The following is a 16702-nucleotide window of genomic DNA, read 5'->3' as shown; positions in this document are numbered from 1 at the left end:
TGTGTGCGTGTGTGTATATAAGAAGCCAAACATTAAAAAAGATGCTGCTCTCAATCATCATATCGTGCCGACGGCAGGAAACCAGCAACTTTTTCCGCCAAGATACCGGTAACTTTTGCGTTCCTAAAATCTGCACGGGTGTCGGGCCTTTCATCTCGCCATGATTTAAAGATGACACCATCTGGTTTCTTCCTCAATCTTTCGAGCGTGACTGACCGCAACTTTTTTTTTTTTGCCGCTCCTCTTCTCCCGCTTTACCCCCCCATCCGTAGACTCGCAGCGGTCCCATCTGTCCTCATTTACCATGAAGCTGATGGACAAGTTCCATTCTCCCAAGATCAAGAGGACGCCATCCAAGAAAGGCAAGCAACTACAGCCAGAGCCCGCGGCCAAGACCACTGAAAAGCCCGCTAACAAGGTAAGCGCGTGTGTATTGTGTGGAAAAATGCACCCAGTTCGTCTCCTCCGTGTGCTTGTTTGTGACTTTTTTTCCCCTTGTTTCCTGTCTAATGTTTTGTCCGTCCATTTTCTATTATGTGTGTTTTTACTCTGCTGGTTCCCACAGCTTCCCAGTCGCCAGATGTCTGAACCACTTTAGAGATGAATGGAATCCGTTTTGTTTCTTCAAGTGGACTTAGCTGCTCATTCTTTACCTTTTTTGAATCATTCACATAAATTACTGTCTATTTTCATGCTAATTTCACAGCTTTTAAAATGGCTGGAATTTTTTGCAATCCTACAGGCCATCTAAAAACGCAGCATTGAAACGCATTTAAACTTGAGACACTTTTAAACACCCCCAAAATTGTATTTGTCCTCACAATCTGTATATACTGATGAAGGAAATTAGCATAGATGTTACAATAATATTAAACCCTCAGACAACTGCGACTTTAACACACACACACAGCAGCAACAGATCAAAAGGAGAGCATGCAATAATACTCCCCAGCAATTCTCTCAATTCTCAATGTATGTCCTTTTTTGTTTTTCTCATCCAGAAGGTGAGTCGACTGGAGGAGCACGAGAAAGACGTGGTCAGCGCACTTCGCTACTTCAAGACCATCGTGGACAAGATGGTGGTGGAGAAGAAGGTGCTGGAGATGCTCCCTGGCTCGGCCAGCAAAGTGCTGGAGGCCATCCTGCCTCTGGTTCAGGGGGAGGCCCGCATACAGCACAGGTGAGTTTTTTTTTTTTTTAACTCTCCACAAGTCTTTGCTGCATGGCAAGAATGCGCAGCAGACTCGTCAGGACTAGTTGGATGTTGAGTAATGTTGATTTGAATCTCTCGGAAGTGTGTGGACTGCGATGACACAGTCAGTCTGGCATTTTACGATCAATGGTTTTGGCTTTCAAACATATTTGCTTTTATTCGGGAGTGTTGGAAGAAAAGTCACCGACTGGTTTTATGTTTTCAAAGGTCATTTTTATTTCAAGTTATTGGATTATTTGCTGTGTTGTTAGCATTGCTGGCTTCTATAATTAGTTGAGACAACCCCCCCAAAGGTTTGCGGTATTGGGATTTCGGGGTGACAATTCACGCTGAACCTAAAATGCACTCTATTAACTTTTTCCGGTGAACTGTAAGTTGACCGATACATTTTGAATGCACATGTCCAGCTTGAATGTTCTTTCAAAAGAGTTCAATGGCAAAGTTGACAACAGGGTTTTTGAGCCATGCGAGTTTACAAGGAGGACTACTTTTAGGCCTTAAAGTAAGTCCACTGCACGCCATGGTGAATCTAAAATTAAGTTGAACTTTTTGGGAGATGAATATCTGATTTTGGAGAATGAATCGTCAATGAAATGCGCGTGAGCTGCTCCCAACAACTTCTGATGAGCTCACACTGCACAGAACTAGCTGATAAGTCAAGTCAAGTCAAGTCAACAGTATTTATAGAGCACTTTCAAACAGCCATCGCTGCATACAAAGTGCTGTACATGGAGCGATTTAACATATACAATAAACAGTAAGACGAATCAGTAATAAGTAATAAGTAATAAGGCGGTAGAAAGCACCAAGCAGTAAAACCAATAGCAAATCTAAGTCATGCTGAGTCAAACGCCAAAGAATACAAGTGAGTTTTGAGGAGGGCTTTAAAGATGGGCAGCGAGGAGGCTTGCCGAATGTTCAGTGGGAGGTCATTCCAGAGAGATGGACCAGCAACAGAAAAGGCTCGATCCCCTCTGAGCCTCAGTTTAGTTCTTGGTACGTCTAGCAAAGACTGGTCCACAGACCTGAGGCGCCGGGCAGGGGTGTAGGGGCGTATGAGCTCAGAGAGGTAAGGTGGCGCGAGATTATTCAGAGATTTGAAAACAAAGAGGAGGATCTTAAAAATAATTCTAAAATGAATGGGGAGCCAGTGAAGGGATGCCAAAGTAGGAGTTATATGCTCCCTCTTACGAGTACCAGTCAAGAGGCGAGCAGCGGCATTCTGTACCAGCTGAAGGCGCTTGATGGAGGACTGGCTGACTCCAAAGTACATGGCGTTGCAGTAATCGAGCCGGGATGTGACAAAGGCATGAATTACTGTCTCAAAGTGTTCATGTGAGAGGAGAGGTTTTATTTTGGCCAGCTGTCTTAGGTGAAAGAAGCTGGATTTAACAACGGCACCAATTTGCCGATCGAGTTTGAAATCACTGTCCAGTTTAAGTCCCAAGTTTGAGACCGTTGATTTCAGATAAGGAGATAGGGGGCCCAAGTCTACAGGATGGAATGTACAAGGTCCACTGGGGCCAAACAATATCACCTCTGTCTTCTTTTCGTTGAACTTCAAGAAATTTTGTGCCATCCAGGTTTTGATTTCTTCCAGACAGGATAGGAGTGGCCTTAATGAGAAGGTGTCTTTCTTGCTCAGTGGGACATAGATCTGGCAGTCATCTGCATAGCAGTGGAAAGGAATACCATGTTTCCTTAAGATGGAACCCAATGGGAGCAGATACAGCGAGAACAGCAGAGGCCCCAGAATTGAGCCCTGTGGAACACCACATGACAGGGGAGCAGTGCGTGATTCAGAGCAGCCAAGGCTGACACAAAAGGTCCTGTCAGCTAGATAGGACCTAAACCAATCAAGAGCACTCCCGCCAATGCCCACCAAGTGCTGCAAACGAGTCAGCAGAATACTGTGATCCACTGTATCAAATGCTGCAGTTAAGTCCAATAAAACCAGACACACGTGGTCTCCAGAGTCATTTGCCAGGAGGATGTCATTAGAAACGCGTAACAGGGCTGACTCCGTGCTATGCATCGTCTTGAAACCTGACTGGAAGACCTCCAAGATGTTATGTTCATCCAAGAAAAGTTTCAACTGCATGTGCACCACTTTTTCCAGAATTTTGGAAATGAAAGGCAGTTTGGAAATGGGTCTGTAACTTGACAGCTCATCTGGATCAAGACCAGGTTTCTTGATCAAGGGTTGGACCACAGCATGTTTAAACTGTTGGGGAACTACACCAGAAGAAAGGCTGCTGTTGATGATATCCAAGACCGATGCACCAACACTCGGGAGAACCTCCTGAAAGAAGCGTGGGGGAAGAGAGTCGCAAGGGGAGCCAGATGGCTTCGTCTGGCGAACTACATCCTCCAAAAGCGCCAAGGACACAGTATCAAAAGAATTTAGGACAGCTGAACATGGAACATGGACAGAGGGGTCAGATGCGGTATTTGGGACCGGAATCCTAGCTGTAGAGACCTTATCAATAAAGAACTGAAGGAATCTGTTGCACATCTCGGCTGAAGAATCCGAGCAAGTAGGCAGAGGGGGTTTGAGTACAGAATCTATCGTTTTAAATAGTGCACGAGGGTTGTGACGGTTGGCGAGAATAAGGTCCGACAGATATTTTCTTTTGGCCTCTTTTACTGTGAGCTGGTAGATACGCCAGCTGTCTTTCCAAATTTGAGAAGAGACATGCAATTTGTCTCTTTTCCACTTGCGTTCAGCTTTGCGACACTCCTGCCTAGCTGCGCGGGTAATGTCGTTAAACCATGGCTCGGGTTTAGGCTTTGGCAGCACAATTTTTGAAGGAGCCACCAAATCCAGGATGGCCCGGCACGACGAGTCGAACCAAGAGGTGAGTTCCTCTGTGTTAGACGAGGGTACGCAAAGGTTATTAAAGGCATCAGAGAAACGACTAGCAGTGCGAGGGTTAAAAATTCGGCGTTTACAACTAGGAGCGCCAGATTTCACAGCAGCATGCGATAAGACTACGTCAAATAAAACTGCCATGTGATCAGAAATTCCATTTTCAAGGACTTCCAGATTTGACACCGTTATACCATGAGCAAGGACAAGGTCTAAAATATGTCCTTGTTCGTGTGTCGGGCTGGTCACATACTGCACAAAATTAAAAGAGTCGATAAGTCTTAAGAAGTCTTTTGCTAGCGTTTTTTCCGGACAACATACATGGATATTAAAATCCCCCATTAGGAGAATACGATCATATCTCAGCCTGATTTCCGCAAGAAAGCTTGAAAAGTCGCTTAAAAAGTCTTTGTTGTATTTAGGAGGACGATTTAGGAGGAGAACTATAACATCATAGTTGCTGCCTAATCGCACAGAAACTGTGCCAAAAGAGCTCCATCTATTCCAGTTGTATCTGTGTGACTCATATTTGCCCGCCTCTACTCCAGTCCGATGCGTATCAATATATTTGTGGTCTTTTCAAACCCGACATGAGTCTGACTTGTGTCATGACGCCGAGTGGCTGCGAAGCAGCTGCAGCGTGTCGTGACAGGTCTTATGCCACACCTTATTGTTGCTCCTGTGAAGAGGATCAGTTCGTTACATCCAAACAGCAACTGCAGTGATCCCACGTTCATCGCGGGAATTACATTCGAGAGCAAATGTTAAACTTAAGGCCCGGGGGCCAGATCTGGCCCGCCACATCATTTTATGTGGCCGGCAACAACAAATCAGGCATGTCAACTTCTATCATGATTGCTAAAATCTGAACCAAAATCTCAACTCCTCATATGTAATAAATAAGAGAGATATTGGAAGCATTTTCTTGTTACCAACTCCCTCATTACAGTAACTTAAACAATCGTTGACTCGACCATTATTCTCGACTTCTTGAAATGCTTTCACAGTCATAACGGCCTTCCAAGGAAAACGGCCCCTTCAATATGGCACGCGACAAAAATGAGTTTGACACCCCTCTTGTAGAGCCAGCCACGATCGAAAGATATAGAGAGAACACATATGTATTTCTTTTAAGATGGTTTAACCCCTTCTGCATGCTTTAAACATACAAACACACACTTCTCACAGCTCTCCAAATAAGAGGTAAAGTGTGCTTGCTTCTAGCTGTTTGTCACTCACAGTTGAAGTTTACTGAAAAACGGACAAATACAACAACAGAAAATTCAACATTTTCAGGTACAACGGTTATACAGTGTACAGCTTATCATGTTATCAGGTTAAAGGGTTCACGAAAAGAGCTAAACATTAAAACCAACCCCATGTTCATTTATAGACACCTTCTTTCAAAAAAGATATAATTCTCCTGAAGTCCAACCGTATTCTCCCCCACTCACCACAGTTCAGCGTTGTCCTCCTGCCACAACCGCGTGTACCAGAGTCTCGCCAACCTCATCCGTTGGGCCGACCAGGTGATGCTGGACGGCATCGACCTGGACGACAAGGAGAACGTGACGTCGGTCACCAACGTCATCAAAGCGGTGCTGGATGGCGTAAAGGTAAGGTGTCTCGCGCCCCATGTATTGAAGAAAGTCTGACGTTGGCGTTGAAAATGGATACCGTTGCACCAACAGGAGCTGGTGAAGCTGACCATCGAGAAACAAGAGCAGCCGTCGCCCACCAGCCCGAACAAACCGACGGCGCCCGTCACCACGGCGGAGAGGTGAGCACGCTTGCGTGATGCTGGAATGTTCAAAAGTGAGGCGTTTTCCTAGCCCAAAAGATGCTTTACAAAAAAAAATACTCTTCCAGACAAATTACAATTTTGTAAATGCATAGTTAACTCTTTTTTGTTCACATTGATTCAAATCCAGACATTAATTCCGTGGCAAAGTTTCCAACTATGAAAGTCCCTGGAAGGATGCAACCCTCGTGCACGTTTCTGAAGATTTAACTATTCTCTCACGCTTATTGTCGTTTTTCTTCCTGGTGTGGAGCAGCAACATTCCTCCAGCTGACACCTCAGTAGAGCGCGAGTCGGAGCTGGCAAAGACGTCTCCGGTTGCAGCTCCCGCCGAGGGCCCCTCCTCGGACGTGCCCGACGAGGACATAGCCCCTCCAAAACCCCCGCTTCCTGAAGCCAAGATGGCAGAGCTCAGGTAAACCTTTTGAGGTTGGACTGTCTCTCGATTCTCGCAATGGACTAAAACATCCAGAACGATGTTTGACTTTCACACAATTACAACCTGTACTTAGTCAAGGTACATAAACATTAAGAATAGAATAGCAGTTTTGCCATTTGGCTCCATCTTAGGGAACACTCAAAGAGGCCCCCTGATTACATTAAAATTTGTACAAACGTTTCTTCCATAGTATCTTACTACTGTTAAGTTCCCACGAGATGGCAGAATCATACATTACTGCTTCTGCTACGTGACTAGTCTCATTACTAGTCTAGTGTAGTCAATGAGCCTTGTCAATCCTAGAAGAAAGGGCACCAGTGGAGACGGCAGCTATCCAAAGATACGTTATTTGTAGGAGAACCCTCGGTCGGCCCTGTTCAGAGAAAGTCGACTAATGATCCCGCACGGCACAGTGGTTGGGAATCACGGAAGATCTGAGTATGTCGGGGGGGGGGGGGGGGCGGCTTGTCCCTCAATATGTTTTTGCTGTCTGTGCTGTCTCAACCTATTTCATCATTTGTCTCCCTCCCTTTTGGGTTCTGGGCACAGAGCACAGTTGAATTGTGACGCTGGCCAAAGGAAACCCACTCACAAGGAGAAGTATGTTAGCTCAATGGATCACATGTGACCATTATAACATCTTACCCGAGACCCACGCCATTCCCCAGCCCACCTCACCCGGGCCAAGCCAACCCCTCATCAAGCTTCTGGATTCGATGGACCTGCATGGTTTCCATTCTTTCCGGCGTTTGTCTGTTTTTTTTTTTTTTTGTTTTGTGTTGGGCAGTCCTTCCCCCCCAAACACATTTAAAAAAATGCATGAGCGTGTGTGGCTGACCCGATGCAGTGTCCTCTCATTGGCCTCCATTGCACATTGCGTTCTGACCTTTGCCCCATGTCGACTGAACTCATGCAAGAATGTCGCTGTCAAGAACAGAACCTCCGAGCCGCTAACTCGGCGCGTCCTCTTTTGTGGCGATGATGTACAGTGGAATCTCGGTTGCCAACCTGAGTTCGTTTTGAGTTCGCTAACCAACAGAAGAAGCGTTTCCCAATGAAGTGGAGAGAAATGGACCAAATCCATTCCAGCCACAGAATGAAGCTGCTTACTTTTTTTTAATCATTACATTATTGCAGTGCATTTGTTCCACCCTCACCCTCCACAGATGAAAATCTAATACACAACATTTAAACAATATATATTGTAGCTTAAAACACATGTAAATTTATAGAGACACTGTTCGACACTTCTCAGGTATTTATTTTAAAGCTTCTTCTTAACTAAGTCAATATTTATTCTGAATTTTTGGTCATAGAAATGAACCAACGGTTCCGTTTGTTAAGTGGTGCAGTGCATTGGTGAACCGAGGTTCCACTGTATTGTATTTTGCTAGATATGTTTTGGTGTTTGTTCACTGTCCTTATTCATTTGCTCCGTCTGCATCTGTTTATCGACAACAGCCCTCCTCCAGCGCTCCCGCCGAAGAAGCGGCAGTCTGCCCCGTCGCCAACACGTGTGGCGGTGGTGGCTCCCATGAGCCGGGGATCCAGCTTGCCCTGCAGCGTCCACAGGCAGGTCAGTTGGAGACAAATACCTTGAGAAGAATTAGAAAAAGAACTGGATTTAGAAATTTGACCATGCTGTACACTGAATTGCAAATGTAGAATGGGATGCCTTGAAGGGAAGGGAAAAGCTAAATTAGGGGATACAAACACATTTTTAAAACCTCTCAATTGATTTGGGAATGTTTGGACATTTTGAAATTAGAATGCTTTGGGTCTGTTGAAAAATGTTGAGTTTGAGGTAAATTTGTGACGTGGTTTTTCCCATTTATTTGGGGTTTTATTTCACTGGAAATTGCGGAATTCTTCAAAAAGATTTGTATATTGGAATGTTGACAATTTTGAAGTTGCATTAGCTTGAATAGGCTGATAAATGGTAAATTTGTAGATTTTTTTTTCCACATTTCAGGGGATTTTCTTATGAAAATTTTGGCCTGCAAAGAGAAGGATTTCTTTCGTTCGGTATTTTTGTGGAGGCAGTTGAAGATTTTGACATTAGATTGACTGGAAAAATTTGATTTCTCGTGTAAAAGTACAATTTTTGGAATTTTTGTTTGTGTGATAAACAAAGCATCTTGTGTTGCAGCAGCATGACTACGAGCAGGAGTTTCTCCAGCGGCGCTTCTCGGGGGGCAGCCAGTCATACGGGGGCGACTCCCCACGTCTGTCTCCATGCAGTAGCATGGGCAAACTCAGCAAGTCGGATGAGCAACTCTCTTCGATGGAGCAAGACAGCGGTCAGTGTTCGCGGAACACCAGCTGCGAGACGCTTGGTAAGATCCATAACAGAGGATGTATATGTACAGTAGAGCATGTGTTGGGGTAGTTAGTAAAAAGCGAAAGGAGAGGATGTAGTCTTTTGTGGCGTTCATAATGTCATGGAACACAACCGCGTTGTAGGTCTTGAAAGTTCAGTCAAAAGGCTTCGAAAATGGTTGGCAGGAAATGAGTTAAAAGACATGGCGGAGAGCAGAGTAGCGTGAAAGAAAATTTGATTGGTGAATTTGTGACTCGCGAATGGCACATATGAAGGAGATCTATAACAGGTTGTGTTTTCATTTCCCTTTTCAGACAACACGGAAAATTACGACCCCGACTACGACTTCCTCCACCAGGATCTTTCAGTCGGGGATAGCCTGCCCCCAATCCCGGTGGGCGGCTGCCTCAGCCCGCTGCCCGAGTCGCACAGCGAGTCATCCTCGCCCGTCCCCGGGCAGCATCACACGCACCCCCGCTTCAGCGCACCTACCCCCCAGCAGCTTCCCGAGTACTGGACGCCGCAGCCCGGTCACCCCAACCCTCTTTCACGCATCAGCGCGCCGCCCGCGCTGCCCCAAAAGAAGCGGCGCAGCACACAGACACCCCCCTTCCCCGACGGCTGCTCCAAGTTGTACGAGCGCTACCCCTCCCAGTACGACAACCTGTCCGAGGAGGAGCCCCCGCCCTTTCCGCTTTTCACGCCCATCTCGCCCATGCCGCAGACAAACGGCGGCGTATTTGTCGCGCAATACATTTGCGGCGAGAATGCCGATGTGCCTGCCAGCCCGCCGCCGCTGCCGGAAAAGAAAAGCAGACACAGTGAGTGCCTCGGGCTTTGGGATTTGGGTGGAATTAGTGGACAATGGAGGCAAGGAATCTATAAACCAGTTAGGGAAATATTTATCCTCAATTTTTATCTATACATATTTATACATATCAAACATGCATATTAACATACATATCACATTTTTTATCGCAGATTTTGGCAGGGATCATTTTCCCACACAGACAATAATTTTAGATGTTTGATTACTGGCGTAATAAGAAAGAATAACATTTATTACATTTAGACCTAGAAACAAGGTGTGTGTTATTCAGAGGATTTGACATTATAGTAGGATAGGTTCATACTTTTTTTTAAATTATTTTTTTAGAACAGGTTTGAAATTTTTTCTTAGTTTTCTTTTTGCTTCATGATAGTTTTAGAATTAGTTTTAGATTTTTTTGGGGCGGGGGGTATTTATCAGGTGCGAGATTAAAATTAACTAGCCAAAACTATTCATTTTTGAAAGTCAGGCAATTTTTCATTCTTTGTATTTGTGACTGCTCATTAAAAATGAAGAGAACAATTGAGAGCACGTTTGGGAGCGATACAGGGGATAGGAGTGGTGCATTTGGGAATGGGTGACTGGCGGCATTTTGTCACTGCGTCACTAAGGCGTAGATTATGTCAAGGAAATATTAAACAGGAAGAGAATACCAGGAAGTACTACAATGGCTCCAGCTTGGGGTGGGGGCCAACACGGGCCAGGGTTGGTCATTTCCTGTCACGCCTTCCACATCACTTCCTGCACATTGATGTCATTCCATGTATTCTTCTCATTTTATGGATGGCCCAACTGGTATAGCTCCATGAATGTAGGAGGGTGATCAAATCAGAGTTAGACAGCAGTACTTTCGATTTTCTGTCTGGCTCATTGGTCTTTTGTGCATTTTTTCATTTTTTAGTTTTGTTCACTCAGGAATAAAATGCTTAGGTGCACAATGAGTCAATAGGGTGTCATGAGAAATTAAGGACATTTGAGGCCAAAAAAGGGTAGCTGACAAGGTGTTTCTTCACAAAGGGGAATATTTAAAAAGAACTTTTTGAAGAGCAAATATTTGGAATTGACTAAAAAATTGAACTAACAAAAATCGGTTATGAAATGCTTCATCTGAGATGACATTTGTCAAATAACTCCATCAATTTGGGAAGCTCGTCAAATGAACACAGTAACAACGCCTCAGATGTGCCAATTTTTGCCTAATCTCTGTGTGAAATGTACTTGACGTGGTTGTAACGCAACTGCGTCGTCTGCCCAGTCCTGCAGTACATGCAGTTTGTAGAGGACTACTCGGAGCCGCAGCCGTCCGTCTTCTACCAGATGCCGCAGAGCGAGAGCATCTACGAGCAGCGCAACAAGCGCTTCCAGGAGGTCTACGGCTTCAACGACTCCTTCAGCAGCACCGACTCCGTACACGAGCCGCTCCTGCCGCCTGCGCTGCCGCCCAAGCAACGCCAACTGGTAAGGGGGACCCAACACCCATGCCCATGCTTTTCAGATGCATCTGTGCTGGTGTGTGTGTATGCAAGCTTTTCGTCGTAAGCACAGAGTCTCAACTGGTGGGTCAGGAACCCAGACGTCGTAAAAATGGGGGTCCTCGGTTTACACTGAACCTCCTGTTCGTTGCAGGGGATGCGGTCCAGACCCACCTGCAATAGGTGAACAAAACAACACAAAGAAAAACTTTTTATCAAAGTTTTGTTTTAACCCATACCACACTCTTTAAACACAAACGATGAACCAAGGTATTGCGGGGTACGACAGTACCGCCATGCAATGTTTTGAGGGTACAGGATGTGATTTACCGAAAAAATATAGTTCGGGGTTTTGAACAAAACATTGTATGCGTTGTGGACTTCTTGAAAAGTATGTCGCCGCTTAAAAACAGTCAACAAATGCGGTTGACAGCGGTTGAGAAGCGCGTGTCGAAAGTACGTTTGTGGTGGAAATCCTCCTCCACTTTTCTCAGAAGACGCACTCCTGTCTGGTTATCTCCTCCAACAATTTGCCTCCTTATCGGCACATCGCCATTCCTTCAACTGAAAGCAGACATCTGCGCATGGATGGTGTTATTTGGAGATAAGACTTTATCGTGCACTCCAGTCCATCTATCTTTAGCAGAGCTCGAAAAGAGGAACCATTTCTTTTCTTTTTTTCCCCCTCACTTGCCTAATCCAGTAGCTCAACACATCCAGCATCTGTGATTTTCTATTTAAAGCTGTAGTGAATGCTTTTTTTGTTTTTGTTGTTTCAGCAGTATCCTTAAAAAGTAAAGCCAACCTTGCTGTCGAAACTTTTGTTCAAACTCAAAGGACTTTGAGGGAGCCTTTAGAATGTTGTTGTTTTCAAGCAATGGCAAAATTCACAATCGGTGTTTCAACTAATACATTTCCAAGGGCGTCAATTTCTATGCCTTTCTGTGACTGTTCCAGTCCCACTGCATGGCTCCAGAGCCATGCCAACTCGACACTCTGATTCGCTGACGCCTACGACACTCACCATGCCAGGCCCTGCCTCTTGAAGCAGCACGCATTCAAGTCGCAGTAGAACATGAGAATGGTGAATCGAAATATACAATAATAATGCCTCCACCTCACGCACCTTGTGTGAAATATCTATTTTTACACAATTACTTGACAGAATAACTGGTAGGATTCCTGATCTTAAAACTACTCAACATCAGCAGCCCTAGTTTGAAGCCTCGCCATTGTCAAGTGGCCAATGAGATTATAGTGTCATTAGCAGCTTGCAGCAGATACAAAGAGACTGGAAGAATCACAGAAAGGCATACAACTGGATGTCCATTTTTTGCACTCCTGCCGCCAAGACTAATCTGGCCTCGTGTTTTGGACTCATCGTAATAATCCTGTTGGCCTCTGCCATAAGCCTTTGCTCCAACCTTACATGCTTTAGCGACTTTGTGCAGCTTTGGCAAGAAACAAACAAAAAAAAAAAGTGAAAAAGTCATTTCCGCTGCCGTATGTGTGTGTGTGGAAATTATGGGAGGGGAGCGAGGGAGAAACACCAGATCCGATCATATTGGCCGTGTTTGGAAAGTGCTTTAGTTGGCCTCAATTCCGTAAGGCTCTTAAAGCTGCGAGCATTAAAGGACGGTTCAGTGGAGTGTCACCATAGACGGGGAAAATGAGTGGCCTGCATTTTAGTCACATGACCGACAGGCATTGGAGCTTTCAAGGGAAGATGAACTCAATGACACGTGCAGTGTTTGGTATTATTAACTTCCCTAATCACTATATATGGATTCTTTTTATCTGGTTGACTAAAACCTCCCCCTAAAAATTGCTGTGGAGTAATTAGGGAGTAGGGAATGATGAAAAATCAAATCAACATCAGCTGGTGGTCATATTTCAACAAATAACACATGATTCTCAACTACTAAGCTAGCATTGTAAACAAGCCGACGTGAGCCACGTTGGAGCATTCTGGCTTTTTACTGTAACACTAAATGGTTGAAGTTGAATTTTTAGGGAAATGTGCAATCAAAAGTCAAAACGCTGAATTGTTGCTAATTCCACGTCGCGTCTGAATCTGCAGTGTCACACAGGATATCCAACCACTTTCTATTTCTGTTCCTGGAGGATCATGGGAAATGTCCTATTAGCTCAAATAAACTAATATACATCCACACATCTACCGTGTGCAACAACATATGTCTCTAATTAACTGCACTTGAGCATAAAATGATTGATTAACAGGACTGAATTAATCCAAAAAGCATAATTGAAATCAGCTATTTGGGGATAATACTGTACTGTACTTAGCAACAGAAGTTCACAACCGTCCTTGCATGAAATCTGTTTTTCATCAGGTTAATGCTAACATTTAAAGTGCTGATTCCTGTTTTATATCAATTTATTCCGAGAAATACCTGGAGGTTTCCAAATTGTGGAAATTTTGCAACCATAGCCATGGGGATAACAAACACCAACTACACTTTCCAACCCCCCCCCCTCCCCAAAAAAAAAAACCTGTTCGCAACATAGCTTTTGACACTCCTTCACTTCCTCACTATCCTCCGCCCATACTTAATTTCTTCTACTAAACGCTGATTAGGTCTGGCTTAACTCGTTTAATCAACTTTTTCTTTCCTTTTTTCCCCCCTCATCTCCCACTCCCTTGTGCTCCCCCCATTCCTTGGCTTTTCTCAATCGTGCTACTTCTAGGCTTCCCACTCATCCTCCCCCTCTTCCTCCTCCTCTTCCTCGCTCTCCTGCCACCTCCAGCCGTCTGTGGCGGCCATGGAGGAGGCGGGCTCTGGGCTGGGCCTCAGTATGTCCGTCTCTAACTCCTACCTGATTGGCCAAGCCGCCTTGACCACGCCCACGGTAAGTGTCCATACGGTGACACGCGCGGTGTGTGCACTTTGAACGTTTGAGGCTCGCTGTTCGCTCCCGCGCGCCCGTTCTTGTACTCTATTGTCAATCATGCTTTGTTGTGGCTGTGTTGCTTGTGTTTGTTGAGGTAGAAAAAAAATAAAGTGGGAGAGTAACTGAACAGTAAACTGGCAAGTAAATTAAAATGTCTTGATTAAAAATAATGTAAGTTGAGCAAACAAAACCAAAAACTGGAAATGAATCAGTGCGTAGTTGCATATGCGAGCCAGGGGAACCGCCTATGAGGTCAAAAGTAGATTAAATTGGGAACTATTTCATTCCATTTATGCATAATTTTTATTTTAAAAAAATATAAGAGTCAGTTAAGCTTTGCTAAGGTGCCATATAGTCCTTTCAAAATATTTCCATTTTCATTTTGACACCTATATATATATATATTCCTTGGTTACTTTCCACCACCGATTGTGAGCAGCAGTCGCCGCCCACTCGCTGCTTCTTTGTTGACCCCGCGGTGTCCAAGGTTCTCCCTCGGGTGGGATGGTGGGCGTGGGTCTCTCCGGCGGAATGCCGCACCAGATGGACGTGATGGAAAACACATTCTTCTCGCTTCCCCTCATCTTTCCACGTCGTCTTTTCTCCTCCATCTTCTTCCGACTTCTCTCCCTCACTGTCTCCTTCCCCTCCTCACCCCCTTGTGACGTCTCACACCTTTCTTCGTGTGTTTGTGTGGAATGTTTGCATTCCTTACGCCCCGGGGGCATGACGTATTAGCTCAGGGTGCAGCGGGGACATGCCAAGGAAAAGGTGCTCTACTTGAGTCAGTTTACTGGGTTATTCCCACGTGGGTGTGTCTCATGACATCACTTATGGAGTGAATCCCACTCGATTGTGGATTTTTTTGTCATTTTGCTTTTTGTAACTTTGCATTATCTATGGTGTTTTGCGTTGTATGTTAACAGTAAGCAAGTCGATGTGGTTGGACAAAATGACATGGCTGAGCGTTTTGGTGTTTTACATGTTTAACTGGCTGATGTTGTGTGTCAGATTTAGAGCAAACTTTTTCACATCTTACTTGGACAACTGCAAGTGAGAGAGTCATCTTTTCCTTTTCTCAAAGTGATGTTCTATGATAGACTTTCATGTTAGGGAGAGTCTGAACTGGTGCCAAGGAGAACTAGATGTGCTTAAAGCATGTGGGAGAGGTTAAAAAAAATATATTTATTTTCAATTATGCCATCTCTATTTTGCAGAGTTTCACATCTTGCGTGTCGGATTGGTCTGTAATCTCCATGATCAACAGAGGTTTTGTATGTCTTGATGTAGTTCAAAGGGCAGAGTAGCTTTTTCCTTGGAACAATTCACACACCTGCGTTTGTGTGTGTCTGTGTGGGGGGGCGCTGGTATATGCTGAAACGCAGCTGGTATGTGCAGCGTGTTCACACAGGTTCAGGTTTAGCTCCCTGCGAGTAGACAGACATCATTTTAATTGGCAACGCATGCACACACAGGTTCATTCTTAAAGTTACTGCATCGCCTTTTGCCGAATTGGTTCGACACACCTTAATAAAAGCAGACCAATAAAAAAAAAATCACCCTATGTGATCATTGGGTTTGTCAAATTCCATTTGACATTTTCCAACACTCAAGCCCGTTAAAGCCACACTCGGACTTTGGCCAGCCCACAGCATCCCCTGCTGACGAAAGAGGCAAACTACAAGTTGGAATATCACGAGCTGAGCTTCTAAGTCATCTTGTTGAAGTGAATCAAGCAGGTACAGCGGAACAGCTGGGGTGAGGGATTCGAACACCAGCCTACTCAGAACCATTCCAAAAAAAGATTTTCCTCAATGTAGAAAAGTTTAGTTGCCATATTTATATCAGGAAAAAAAAGAATGTGATTGGGACATTCTTACCTTTTTAAAGATATTACAAGCCGTTTTGCTCACCAAATTTCTCCTAAAAAATGCGGTTCGGTTTTTATATTTGTCAATATTTTCAATGCCTTTTTATTTCAAATGCAATTTGTTGCTTCAAATATATGCATTAACAAAGAAATGCAAATGGCTTACATAATGTGATACGGTGATAAAAGATTCACAGTTAGGAGAGCCTTTTGAGGGAAAGCGTGATGACGACTTGGCCTTCTGTGAAAATTAATTTGACAGCTGATGGAACCGCTGCCCCGATGTCCGTTTTGCTTTGCCCGTCTTCATTGTTTTGCAATGCTTTTCGTGTTCACACCCACTCCTCGTCATCGTCCTCGTCCGGGTCACCGCCATCCAAAGCATCTCCTCCGCCTCTCACTTTTGCCTCCGTTTCCACGATCTCGTTCCTTAAAGCGATCTGATCTATTGGCTCTTTGTTTTCTTCCTTCTCCTCCTCCTCCTTTTCTTGCTTCCGCTCTTCCCGGGGGAACACCCCCCCCCCCCCCACACACACACACACACACCCTTCCCCACCTCATCGCAGAGCGTGGACCAAGCTGCCTTGAACAGTGCCCCTGTTCCCAACGGTAATGGGGGAAGACCCGATCCTGGGGGCTCCCCGTCCTGCTCGGCCGCCTCGATGGCAGCCTGTCCTCCCTCCGAGTTGACTCACAGTGACTCTCTCCACGTGGTGAGGATGGATGGCAAACGCTCTGTGGACATTGAGCGGCCGGGATGGGCTTGTTGCATTCTTATATAGAAGAAGAAAACGAAAAACAATTGGCGATGTTGGGTTGATCGGTCGCACTGAAATCTTGCTCGTCATCACTCTGGCTGTGTTCGGAATCATTCACTAATTCCCAACGCCCTCATCACGGTATCAACATAAGGGCTCCACAATGTGTGAAAATCTGCACTATAGATGATATGCAAAATGTGTTTCAGTACTTTTTT

The 16702-nt window shown here is 44.9% G+C and overlaps 1 protein-coding gene across 8 annotated transcripts in view; it reads left to right on the top strand.

Moving 5' to 3' along the window:
• Positions 1 to 16702, top strand: part of rapgef1b (Rap guanine nucleotide exchange factor (GEF) 1b) — a 39955-nt gene that overhangs the window by 14529 nt on the left and 8724 nt on the right. For 3 of the 8 annotated variants that reach the window (XM_052050570.1, XM_052050566.1, XM_052050572.1), the window contains exons 2-13: positions 273 to 418; positions 1002 to 1180; positions 5542 to 5698; positions 5774 to 5862; positions 6140 to 6298; positions 6872 to 6922; positions 7784 to 7898; positions 8472 to 8658; positions 8957 to 9463; positions 10727 to 10929; positions 13653 to 13814; positions 16293 to 16439. In XM_052050570.1, coding sequence (XP_051906530.1) covers positions 273 to 418; positions 1002 to 1180; positions 5542 to 5698; positions 5774 to 5862; positions 6140 to 6298; positions 6872 to 6922; positions 7784 to 7898; positions 8472 to 8658; positions 8957 to 9463; positions 10727 to 10929; positions 13653 to 13814; positions 16293 to 16439 — 2102 coding nt within the window. The remainder of the gene's footprint in view (positions 1 to 272; positions 419 to 1001; positions 1181 to 5541; positions 5699 to 5773; positions 5863 to 6139; positions 6299 to 6871; positions 6923 to 7783; positions 7899 to 8471; positions 8659 to 8956; positions 9464 to 10726; positions 10930 to 13652; positions 13815 to 16292; positions 16440 to 16702) is intronic. The other 5 variants (XM_052050574.1, XM_052050573.1, XM_052050567.1 and 2 more) reach the window with 4 other exon arrangements.

The sequence above is a fragment of the Hippocampus zosterae genome, chromosome 18 (genome assembly GCF_025434085.1).
Source record: "Hippocampus zosterae strain Florida chromosome 18, ASM2543408v3, whole genome shotgun sequence".
Classification (NCBI taxonomy): Eukaryota; Metazoa; Chordata; class Actinopteri; order Syngnathiformes; family Syngnathidae; genus Hippocampus; species Hippocampus zosterae.
Note: the sequence above shows the minus strand (reverse complement) of the source record. Positions and strands in the feature narration are given on the sequence as shown.